This window comes from Pseudorca crassidens, chromosome 14 (assembly GCF_039906515.1).
Source record: "Pseudorca crassidens isolate mPseCra1 chromosome 14, mPseCra1.hap1, whole genome shotgun sequence".
In the NCBI taxonomy this organism is placed as follows: Eukaryota; Metazoa; Chordata; class Mammalia; order Artiodactyla; family Delphinidae; genus Pseudorca; species Pseudorca crassidens.
Window position 1 is genome coordinate 11,737,568 of NC_090309.1, and position 12,976 is coordinate 11,750,543.

Here is a 12,976-nt window from a genome sequence, read left to right on the forward strand (position 1 = left end):
GTTGACAGCAGTTGGCAATGTCAGTTTATTCTGGAAAGCCTGGATCTACGGTACAGTCCTCAACTGCGGCTCGTTTGATGTTTCTTCTAGAAGACCAATTACTCTCGGGCAAGCTAGGACCCTTAAGAGGAGGTAATAGTTGGATTAACAAGAGGAGGTAATAGTTGGATTAACTCCGTCTATTTTGTTATGTGCCCTTTGTTGTATGTAGTACTTGTTCAGGCAGGTTGCGGCTAGTTAGGGGCATAACTTTTCAGACTTAATCACACTTTATTGTTGCACACGGAGCTCTGCCTCACATCTTGAACTGATTCATATTAATATTTGGGGGACCTCCCTAATTTTGTGGAGGAGAAAAGAGAGAGAAAGCCATGTTCTCCAAACTCTAGATTTCTCAGAAAGATCAGAAACTCGAAAAAAATCCAGAAACAATCATTCCCTGACCATCACATACTCCAGCTCCTTCATTCAGTTATCCAAACCAAGTAAGACCCTCTTAAAAGTGTCGACCCATTTGTTATCAATATATAAAACCAGTATAAAATGTTTCCATCAGTCTTTGTATACATTTTCTCCCCTTACCAAAGGAATCAGAAAGATCTGTGTGCCTGCACTAGATTTTGCTAGATGAAACATATAATAATAAGCTTTTATGATGTATCTGTCCCCCCAGATTGAGAGACAGAAGGACACAGAAAAAGTTATAGACAAACAAGCGATTGTAAAAGATACACTGTATCTTGCTTTTGTGAGGAAGAGAGAAGGCTTTTTTTCCCTCTCTAAATTTTCACACATACAAAAGAACTACAAGCTTAGGTTTTACAACTTCAGCTATTGGTCAAAAGGAAATACAGGACTCAAAAACTCACCAGCCCAGCAGTTCCAGCAAACACACACACACACACACACACACACACACACACACACACACCCCACAATATTTATCACAGAACTGCACCTCTAGAGGCAAGCAAACAAGCCGAACAGCGCAGAGGATGCCGGGAGCTAACAGAGTACCCAATACGAAGAGACAATTAAAAATTATTATCTATCAGATGGTCCATTATCAACCACCTGGCAGATCGCCAGATAGTCAGCCATTACCGAGAACCTTCGAGAACCAGACCTCTGTAATTTCAGTAAGCTGCTCAGCAAATGGAATCTCATATTCACCATCTCCACTCCCCCACCAAACTATAAGAACTAGAAACATCTTATTTCCAGAATGGTTTGGGGAAGAAAAGTGGAGTTCTCTATATGTACCATCTTAACTCTCCTAGAACTACAAAGGCAAAACATTTAAAAGATATATATTTTTTTAATTTTATTTTATTTTTGGCTGCACTGGGTCTTCGTTGCTGCGCGTGGGCTTTCTCTAGCTGCGGCAAGCAGGGGCTACTCTTCGCTGGGGTGCGTGGGCTTCTCATTGCGGTGGCTTCTCTTGTTGCGAAGCACAGGCTCTAGGTGCGTGGGCTTCAGTAGTTGTGGCACGCGGGCTCAGTAGTTGTGGTGCACAGGCTCAGTAGTTGTGGCGCACGGGCTTAGTTGCTCCGCGGCATGTGGGATCTTCCTGGTCCAGGGCTCGAACCTGTGTCCCCTGCATTGGCAGGCAGATTCTTAACCACTGTTTCACCAGGGGAGTCCCTAAAACATTTATACTATTAGTATTTTTGTTTCAGAAGCTAAATGGAGTTGCTTGCAAGCATTAGTTCAGTTTCACATTAAATTACAAAATCTAGATCTCTGTGCTTCTGGTATGTTCTTTAGCAGCTGAATAGAGATTCTTACATCCACCATCTCAGTCTCCCCCAATCTTCAGGTGTTGGACACACATTTCCAGTAGAGTTTTATGCTGATTTGAGACTCTGCTAAATACCATCTCAGTGCCTTGGGGAACTCTGTCTAGACATTTGCACATCCCAGATGTTTGGCACGGTGAAGGGTATCCAAAAGCTGCAAGGGCTAGACACTGGTCCTTCCAGTTTGTCATTCACCCCTCCAAACAGTCTCTTACATGCTCCAATACTAGCACTGTTGACCCTCAAACAACACAGGTTTGAACTTCGAGGGTCCACTTACACTCAGATTTTTCTCAGTAAATATGGTACCTGTATGTAAGTATGTATTTCTTTTTCACATTATCTATTTATGTTAGATGTCTAATTTAGTCATATGTATAGCACCTACAGTGTTTTGTGTCATATAAGACTGTTTAATATTGATGTGGGTATTGACAGACAGACAATGCAGCCTGTAAACATTTGATGTAAACCTACAGTGAATACAGTACAGTACTGGAAATGTATTTTTCTCTTCCCTAAGACTTTCTTAATAACATGTTTTCTTTAGCTCATTTTATTATAGTATATAATATAGTATTTAATATATATAACGTCCAAATTATGTGGTACTCGACTCTTTATGTTATTGGTGAGGCTTCCAATCAACAGAAGGCTATTAGTAGTTAAGTTTGGGGGGAGTCAAAAGTTATATGCGGATTTTCAATTGAGTGGGGTGGTCGGTGCCCTTAATCCCCGAGTTGTTCGGGGGTCACCTTATACTTCCCATACGTTGCTGACCATGGCGATTTGAGCATTTTAAACACAATCTGAATCCCCCCTTCCCACACACATACACACACCCACTGCAAATACATGAGCTGCATAATTTTCAATCTACTGTTCAGCACATGGAGTGAGGTGTTTTACATGTTCCATAATCACCTGTCAACAAATTCAAGAACTGGGCACCCGGCCTCTAGCATGTGGGTCAGTGTGCTGGCTGCAGGCAGTGTCCACCAGAGCTCACTCAGCCCCATCACAACTTACAAGTGCCAGACAATGGAACTTCCGGTGTGTTTTTTAGCATGATGAAAACATACACCATCTCATTATTATAAAGTTGTAACACTTAGATATTTGAGCTTCTCTTACTTTTGCCAGGACACCTAATGGTTTCTCTAACATGGGCAATGTCACTTTTCCCCGACAAACTACAAAAGCCCAACAGCTGTCCTTGTATCCAGGGAGGGGCATCTTTAATCAGCACCATGTTTTTTCTGAGCCTGACAATTTTACTTCCAGTAAGTTTTTTTGGTTTTTTTTTTTGCCTATGGAATGGATTTTCATGCTAAAGTGTCCCCAGAACTACAAAAGGAAACACTGTTATTCCACCATCATGTTCACTGTGCTGAATGGAAATTTTACTTGTATCATTTTGCAATGACTGTGGAAGCCATTGTGCTGGGAGGGCCTGGAATTAGCCTGAGCTGTTTTGCTTAAGTTCCTGCATGGCCCTGGCTCCTGGTCAGGGCACGAAGCATTAGTAATTAGTAATTAGTGATTAGTAATGTTGCTTTGTGGGTTCGAGGAGGTTCAGGGAGATTTGTCCCAGCTCGTCAGTGCTGTTTATTGAAAACAGTGAGATACAAGGACCTACTGTACAGCACAAGGAACTATACTCAATATCCTGTGATGACCTATAATGGAAAAGAATCTGAAAAAGAATTAAAAATATATATATATACACACACACACATATATATGTATAACTGAATCACTTTGCTGTATACTTGAAAATTATTTAATAATTATTAAAATTATTTAATAATTATTTAATAATTTGTAAATTATACTTCATTAAAAATAAATTAAAAAAATAAAACGAAACAAAGCAAACTAAACAAAAATCAGTGAGATAGAGGATTTGTATGTAGTCTCAGTGAGACCACCTAGAGGGGTCTGCTATTGAAGCTGGTTATGCCTCAGGAAAGTGCCTAGGGGACCCATGAAACATAAAGATCTCCAGCTACGCCTCTATTTTGGTATTGAGGTATTCCAGGTGATTCTTGATCCAAGATAGGAAATGCATCCAGCCACATGTCTTACAGAAGCGCGGACAAAGGATCCTGTACCTGGCCTCTCTGGGGCCCTTACAATGAAACAACCACTAAGTGTGATGCGTATTAACTTTACTGCTGTTGCTATATTGTATCCTCTTCCCGTTTCAAACTGTAGAATTTGGATCCAGTGAGTCTTCATTAGCAGCGGATTCCTGTTTAACTGCCAATCAGTTATACAAGTGCAGCTGTTCACTTGTATTCAATTCTATATGCCTAATGGATTACCTTACCTGCAGCATGGTCCCCCAAGAGCTATACACCTGTACTCCAAGCATCTCGTTCAGCACACTGAATGCAGAGTCTTCTGTGCACCACCTACAAGAAACTTCAAGAGGCTTGTGCTTCTCTTAAGATTTGGGGTGCTCTGAGTTGACTCTCTTACAGGGCACCATCCCAGTTCCCCAGCAAACTTCAAGAACTTGGTACTTACATGGATTTCCAACACGTTGCTCAGCACACAACATGGGGGACAAGAGGTCAAGAGACTTGGACTCTGTGGTGTTGGAATGTCATTTATACAGGACTGAAACCACCAAGAATTATGACAGGGATTTTGTGAAAGGAGTGACCGTGATGCAAGTACTGAAATCTTCAAGGAATGAGAGGGAGGGACCGAGGGGTCTGTAGTGACCGCAGCAAGCAGGTCTGATGATATGAGATTCAAAGTTGGAGACTCTGGAGAGAGGGGCAGAGAACAATCTTTCAGGCAGCAAGGAGAACACCACCTCCGGGCGCAGGGGAAGGAAGGAATGTGAGTGCAGGAGGCATGGTTCAGCAAAGGGAAACCAGGGTGCTGCGGTGGGAGGACCATGGAATGGCTGCTGGGCGGGTGAGAACCAAAGTGGTCCTTGACTGGCATTTGGCCCATGAGATAGTAGCTCCCTGATGGAGGTGCTGTGCTTTGGCTCAGTGACACATTCCAGGGGTTGGTCTTACACCTGGAATTGAGCACATGCTGTCAACTTCTGTGGAATCATAAATGAATGAATGGCTCTCTGGCACTGAAACCAGGATGAGATTGTTTCTTGGCAATCTGTCATTCATAGAATACCGTGAGGCTAAGCCCGATCCCTAAATTTTAGGCAATCTGCACTATGTTAAAATGGATGGGAGGAGGCCAGCTCTGAATTGGGGGTCCACGTGCTGGACTGGATGCAGGAGTGGGAAGTCAATTACAGGCCCCAGCTGGAGACAAGGCTGAAAGGGGCAAGGGGAATGTGTATGTGGGTGGGTAGGACAACAAAGGGAGAGGATATGGGTTTAGAATAGGGTCATTGATCCAGCAATCCCACTCTTGGGCATATGTCCAGACAAAACTGTAATTCATAACGATACATGCAGCCCTACGTTCATAGGAACACTATTTACAATAGCCAAGACAAAGAAACAACCTAAACGGCCACTGACAGCTGAATGGATAAAGAAGATGTGGTATATATATACAATGGAATATTAGCCATTAAAAAGAATGAAATAATGCCATTTGTAGGAACAAGGATGAATCTAGAGATTATCATACTAAGCGAAGTAAGTCAGAAAGAGAAGGACAAATACCATATCACTTATATGTGAAATCTAACATATGACACAAATGAACATATCTATGAAACATATAGAACAGACTTGTGGTTGCCGAGGCAGGGTGGGGGGTGGGAGAGGGAAGGATTGGGAGTTTGGGAATTAACAGATGCGAACTATCATATATAGGATGGATAAACAACAAGGTCCTACTGTATAGCACAGGGAACTATATTCAATATCCTGTGATAAACCATAATGGAAAAGATATATATATATATATATATATGTATAACTGAGTCACTTTGCTGTACAGCAGAAATTAACACAACATTGTAAATCAACTATATTTTAATAAAATTAAAAAAAATAGGGCCATTGAGAACTAACTCTTTACATCTTTCATGTGTAGGCTGGCATGCTCCTCTGGGGACTTCAGTTGTTAGTCTTAAATCCCGTCACTGATATGTTGAACATGCTTGAGGCATGCATCGTGATCACGATACCACTTGATTTGAGACACAGCCCTGCTACACTTGAGTCGGTGGGGGTGGACTTTCCCAGCCCCCGGATGAACGCTGCTATAGCCCCTTGACTTTCCCTCCTTTTCTTATGTAATAAAAGTAGGGGCTCCACCTCGTAACATGTGGAGTCTTAGCAGATATAGAAGACAGTGTGGGCACCGAAGTATGGGTTCTGGGTTGGTGTCGCCCAGCTAAAGTTGCACAAATTAGCCTTTGGGGGCATACATCCTATAAGGATGGAAATAGTTGTGTAATATGGGGTCTGGTTTTTCTTTTAAACCCACATTTCCTGTCATCTATTTTGATGACTTGAATAATTAGGACATTAACTTGCAATAACATTTAGATGCATGGCAAGTGTGAAAAATGAATACACTAGAGTTGATATCCCACATTTTAGCTAAGCTTTGTTCTTCGTGAAAGTTTTAAAAGGTTGCTGCAAATCCTTTGACCCTTCCATCATCAGGAGGTGGGAGCTACGGCTCTTCCGCATGAGAGTGGGGTTGTGACTGCATCCACCAAGAGAGTCCGGTGTAGTGGAGTGGGGTGACCTCTGGGCTAGGTCATGAAAGGCCATGCAGCTTCTACCTTGTTCACTGGAATGAATGTTCACTCTTGGAGCCCTGAGCCTCCATGTAAGACTTCCAGCTACACCAAGGCCACCACGGAGAAGCCTTGTTTAGGTGCTCTGGTCTGCAGCCCTGGTCTTTTGAGTCATCCCAGTGCAAGTGCTAGCTATGTGAGGAAACAGACCTTTAGATCAGGGGTTGGCCGACTTCTGTAAAGGGCCAGATCGTGTGGCTTCGTGGGCCCTCTGATCTCTGTCACAAGTACTCAACTCTGCTATTACAGCACACAAGCAGCCACAGACAACACACAGTGAATGGCTGTGTTCCAATAATGCTTATTTGCAAACACAGACGATAGGCCCACACGCTACAGTTCGCTGACCCCTGTTTCCGATCATTCTAGTCCCCAGTCATTGAGCCCAACATCCCAGCAGAGATGGAAGAGGAAAGACAAACCATCTTCCTTGTGCCCCATCTAAATCTCTGACCCACAGAATCTGTGAATCCAGTACAGTGGCTGCTGTTTACCCCCACTGCGTTTGGGGTTGTATATCACACAGGAATAAATAATTAGACAGTTTTATACTAGGTGGGCCTCATCAGGAACGTGAGACTTAGCAAAGACCTGAAGGAGGAGCATTAACCAAGAGGGGGTGAGTCTGGGGGAAGAGCATTCCAGGCAGAGGGAACAGTCGATGCAAAACCCCACGGTGGAAGGGAGCCTGGTGTATATGAGCAGCAGCAAGGACACTGCAGGAGAACAAGGGCTCTGCTGAGATGGCCCGGCGACCTTGCACATCTCCACATAGGCATGCAGGCGAGCCTTGAATGCAGTCTTACCCAGGTCTTGGGGGACTGTCCCGTGCTTCCTCCTGCGGCAGGGGGAGGTGAGCCTGGTGAGCAGCTGTTGCAGGCAGTTTCATGTCTCTCTCTCAAGGCATGCCTGTTTCTCTTCCTTCTCCAGACTTTCAGTTGAGCAAGGTGTTTCCATGCCTTCCCTCCATGCCTCTCCCTGCCCCCAAGGACACAGCAGCAGCCACCTGTGAAAGTCTATGAAACTGTACTTTAGAGTTGGCTGCTCAGCAGCAAAGCCACCCACTCCTCAGGTCTGTTCATCTGGCCCCTCGGGCTTGGTGTCATCCTATGGGACAAGGGACGCCAGAAGCTGACATCGTGCTGACTGCTTTTGCTGGCAGTGCAAGTGATAACCGATTTAAATCCATGTGGGCTGGTTGCCTCCTTACAGCCAAATCTAGCCCAAGTGACCAGCCTAGGGGTCAGGGACTGCTGGACCACAAAGCAGCATAAATGGAGGTGGAGTATGGAGATGAGGTCAGAGAAGAAAAGGGACCAGGTCGTGCAGGACTGTGGCTCTTATGCAGAGAGAAAGCGGGAACCACTGTCCAGTTTTGAGCAGAGGAATGGCTCATGTTGTCAAAGGATCGCATTAACACACATAAATTCTAAAAATGTTTCCTTAAAGTATATATATACATATATATGTAAGTTATTGTTGCGATTATTAGTAAAAGTGGCTGACATTTCTTTCACGGTTAACTTTCTCTGCGTCTGCCTTCCTGGCTCCTCCACACTTTGTCGTTTGGGGGCTGCCTCCTTCCACTCACGCTCTGCACTTTTTCATTGACGTTCGTCTCCCTCCGTGAGCATCACCTCTCTTGGATTCGGGGGCACAGCGAAGAGTTCTTCTCCAGGAGGCGTTGAGCTCCTCGACGCCGAGGCTGGTCTCACCCCTTTGGCCGGGTACCCAGGGGGCGCTCGGGCGGGAGCGGATGCATGTGGCGCTCAGCAGGGAGCGCCGCCACGGAGGCCCTGGCCTCTGGGAGCGTTGCTGTCTGGGTTTTGTGTTCGCAGAGCCGAGACTGCGGGACTACCGCAGTCCCCAAGCTGCAGGCGCCTAGTCTTACGTCTGGTGGGGCGGCCTCCGCTCCCCCTCGCCCAACCCAGTCTCCTCCCTCTGTCCCTCCCACCTGCACGTGTTGGACGTCGAGACAGCCCAGAGCCAGGGCCCCTTTCTCCTCCCCACCTCCGGCTGCCCCTCCCCTTTATGGTCCCCACCTCCCTCCTCTCTCTTCAGCCCCCGCGCCCCCATCCCGGTCTGCCCAGGCTCGACCCGAGGCCCGCCTCTGCCCGCCTCTCCCCGCCCCTCCGGTCCAGCCCCGTCCCTTCCTCCCCCTCCGCGGCTCTCCTCTCCCGGCCTCCTTCCCGCCCCCTCCCCTCCCCGACTGGCTGGGTCCGCTCGGACTTGGCCCGCGTCCCGCCCCCTCCAGCCCTCGGCGCCACCCTCAGCGGCTCGGCTCCGCCACTTCGGCGCTGGCTCCCGGGGCCGCCGGGAGTGGGCTGCTTCGCGGGCGCGCTTGGCCGGCGACGCGGCAGGTTCTGGACGTCTATCTGTCCGTCGGTCCGCAGAGAATATCCAGTTCCGCGGCCCCGGGATGGGGCGGGCCCTGCTGCCGCTCCTGCCGTGGCTCTTCCTCCCCGCGCTGTGGAGGGGAGGTGAGTGCAAGGGGCCGGGGGCCGGGCGCGGGGGGCCGGGAGCTCGCCGACTCGGGCGCACCCAGCAGCTGGCAAGTTTGCAGACACCTCCCCCCGCCCCAGCGGTGCCGGGTGCTCCCACCGACGCACTGTCCCGGCACCCAGGCTGGGTCGAGGGCGCGCGTCCCGGTGGAGCCGGGGAGGGGTGGGCGCCGAGGGCTCCCCTTAACCTCCAAGAGGGAAACAGAGCTCGGCCGGGCGCGCTGCAAGTCCTGAAATTTTCGGCAGAGGGGAATGCGCCGAAAACTTTTCCCTGGACATGGTTGCGTGGTTGGACCCAGGCTCTGGCGGGAGTTGTGGGAGCCGCAGACCCCATCATCCCCCGAGGGGCCGGAGACCAGCAGGCTGCGGGAGTTGGGGTCGCAATCCCGGTGCTAAGATCCCCCAAGGCCCAGAGTGCGACCGGGAGGGACTGTGGTCCGGCTGCTCCCCCCGGGCCCTCATGGGCAACATTAGCAGGGACACCCTGGGAGCGTGGGGACCCCGGAAAAATGGGAAGCATTCTTTTCACTCCTGTTACTGCTGAACCGAATCTAACGTGCTTGGTCAGCGTCTAGGTTTATCTCGACTCTGCCAGGCATTCCAGTATAAATACTCTTACCCATCCAGTACTGGATGGGTAAGTGGTGGCAAGGGAGGGCAGGTCCCATTCTGCATCAGCAGCTTGTTTGGAGGGTAAGTGATTAACGGGTTAGAAGTTTAATCGCTGATGCATTGCTTAAGGAAGCTGGAAGAAATTTAACCAGGCTTTATACTGAATGAACACATCTCAGGCATTTTCCCTAAACTAAAAGGTTTAGCTTTCACCTATTATAGTCAAAGATGTTTTTTAAGAATACCTGGGAAGTTCAATTTATAGTTAAACAATTTACTTCATATTTTTTCCCCGTGAAGTTTTCATTGGAAAGCTCAGTTGCTCAAATAAGAAATTCTTAAGCAGTGCACACATTAAATTACATAGACAATTTATAATTTGGGGCAACATAGCAATTTGAAGCAAACATCCGAAACATAAACCAAGCAAAGAATTAAAGCAATTCTGTTCTTTACCCCCAGCCCTCCACTAAACCCTCAAAAATTCCTCAGCATTACTGCCAGATCCTTTTTCATAATCTGCTGCAAATCTGTTATATTTTGCTACTAGGGAAGGCTGGCCATTAATGGTAATCTTGGACATAGTGAATGTGGTGAAAATTATGGGAAAAGTAATAGAAACAGTAGTTTTGGTGGAAGACATTTTTTAAATGGGCTGTTTTTCTAATTTTTTTAAAAAGCTGTAATAAAGAAACTTTTGTAGCCAATAATCAGTTTAGGCAGATAATCATAAAAGGTCTGTTAAAATCCACCCAGCGGGAAGAACGAAAAGTTTCTCCAGTGTTTCTTTCCCTACCTTTTGCTTTTCATCTCGAATTTATCTGTGAGATGTCTGGCAGTGTTACATTTTACTTTGTGAAAAGCTGGAAGAATGGGCTTCTCACTGGCCAAATTAGGGCAGAAGTAAGAGTGCTGTAGGAAGAGATTAAAAATGGTTATTGGACCCCTCATCTAGGTTTACGATTTTCATATTGTATGTTGTGGTTTCAAGTGGTTTGCTCACCAGGCAGGAGAGGGGAGAGAGAGACAGGGTGTGAATGTGTGTTTAGACTCTACACTGTAGAGGAATGGATAATTACAATTTACGCATCACTTTCACCCTGGAATCCTCCCTACCGCTCACCCCCACCCCATACACACAAACACCCTCCCACAAAGACAAACACACACAGAACTGAAACTGCTGAACCAGGGGTGTTTCTGGGCTCACCAATCTTTCCTTTCTGTTCTGTCTCTGATGGGGGTGCCAGTGAGCAACAAATCAAGCAAAGGGTAGCTCTAGAGGGCCCAGGAGAAGCTAGAGGACAAGAAATACAGAGGTGGATGAAAGCGAAGGCATTGCAAGGACCTAGCCGTTGCCCCGAAACTCAGCCCTTAGAACTAATTGGACTTTTAAAACTCTTCAGTGTTAGCATTTCTCTCCCAAACTGAAGCTGTCACCACGTTACAATATATTGTCAACATTTTCCCAGAAAGGACTTTAAGATGTCTAGTTGCTTATGGGCTTTGTATCAATGGACTCAAATGCTTTGTGGAAGTAAGCAGGGCACGTTTCAAAACTAAGTAATTTTTCAAAACTTATTCTGATCCACTTCCTTAAAGTTAGGGTTAGGGTTAGGGTTTTTCAAATTGAGAATAATTATTTTTTGTCTTATTTTTAGAAATAATTTCCAGGTTATTCTAGGAGCAGGGCCAGTGGGTTGCCAATCAGAGCTGGTTACGAACAGGTTGCATCTTTAGGTGCCGGTGAATTGGGAACATGCCGCCAAGGTAGGGAGGCTGAGGCCGGACCTTGGTTTAAATGGGTTCCCCGGCCTGGAAATGAACATATGCAGACCCTCCGCTTCCCACATAATGGCCAGAATGAGACTTTGAAGATGAATCGGGCTGGGTTGCCCCCTTGTCTGACATCCTCCAGTGGCCTCCCTTCTTTAACGAGAGTTGGCAAGGACTCAGGGGCCTCCCTCTCCCTTTTTGACTCATTTCCAGTTACTCCCCGCTTGTGGCTGGAGCGGCACGTCTCTCCGGCGCTTTTGCTGTGGATGTCCCCTTTGGCTGGAATCTTTTCCCCAGGATCTCTGCACACTGGCTGTTTCTAGTCATTTGGGTCTCAGCTCAGATGTTCTCCTGGAGAGGCCTTCCCTCACTGCCACTGCTGCCAAAGTTATACACACACACTCCATGAAACAACACTACTACCACCTGATGGGTTCCTCTTCGCTTTCAGAGCGTGATACTCATTTCAGGTGCTCAGCATCTGCAGATGGTATCAAAGACCCAGGCCTCTGCAGGTCTCACCGTGTGTTCCTCCCGCTTCTCTCTTCCTACTGGCTTTTCCAGAAACAGGTGCTGCAGCTCCCATGACCTTGTGCTTGGGGCTTGGTTGCTAGAAAACAATCTTTCGTTTCACCGTGATGCCAAAGTGATCTCCTTACTAGAAATGTTAGGGTAGATTTTTGGACTATATTAAGGCCAATAGAGCAAGGTTAACGTATTTTATAGTCTCTTAACGATCCCAACTTTAAAAATAAGTCAAAAGCCAATTTTTCATGTTAAAGACACAGTTTTAACAGCTCCTTGCCCAGGGCGAATTGCCCAATTCCCAGGTCATTGGGGTCCCGAGTGCCTTGACTCTGGCCTGTTGTTACTAGTTTAATCTTAAACCAAAGCACGTGGCTCTGGTTGGGATGCATCTCAGCAGGAAGTTAAACATTATAAAACCTGAAAAAAGCGGGTTCAGTCTGTGTGCTCCTAGGGCTTGGAATGAAAATTAACAGGGGCTGCAGCTCAGGGGCTGAGTGTCCAGTGGGCTGGGCTTCCTGTCCTGCCTAGCTGGCCTCTGGGGAGCCCTGGGGCAGTGACTAACTCTCAGGACCTCAGTTTCCTCACTGGTCCTGTGGGACTCTTTGTTATTTATGGAAGGATGAATGAGCCGGTGTCACATGGTATATGCTTCAAAACTGTTAGCCATTATTACCCATGCTTCCTCTCCCTTCTCAACTCAAATTTTGCGGTAATTGTTTTTCTTAAACAAAAGGTATTGGGGGAAAAGTTTCTTCTTTTCTCACTGAAATAAGTCCTAAATTGCAACTTGAAATACGAGGGCGGACCTATGGGCCATCCTCCACTGTTCAGAGCGCTCTGGTGGAGGGGCTGTGGGTGTCCACCCCAGAACGCTGAAGTCCTTGCTCTGTGGGACTGTTTTCTATTAGTTCTGCTAGCAAAACCCACGCTTGTCGCCTCAGATGAGGCAGGGCCTGTCCTGACCACTCCCCTCTTCACCCCCCCATCACCCTCACTTGTTGAATTCAGGGTTA

The 12,976-nt window shown here is 47.0% G+C and overlaps 1 protein-coding gene across 1 annotated transcript in view; it reads left to right on the plus strand.

Annotated features, from left to right (window-relative positions):
* Positions 1–8,816: 8,816 nt before the first annotated feature.
* The window catches only part of MERTK (MER proto-oncogene, tyrosine kinase), a 113,748-nt gene continuing 109,588 nt past the window's right edge, over positions 8,817–12,976 (plus strand). Inside the window, exon 1 of the mRNA XM_067704379.1 lies at positions 8,817–9,026. Coding sequence (XP_067560480.1) covers positions 8,966–9,026 — 61 coding nt within the window. The 5' untranslated portion in view covers positions 8,817–8,965. The remainder of the gene's footprint in view (positions 9,027–12,976) is intronic.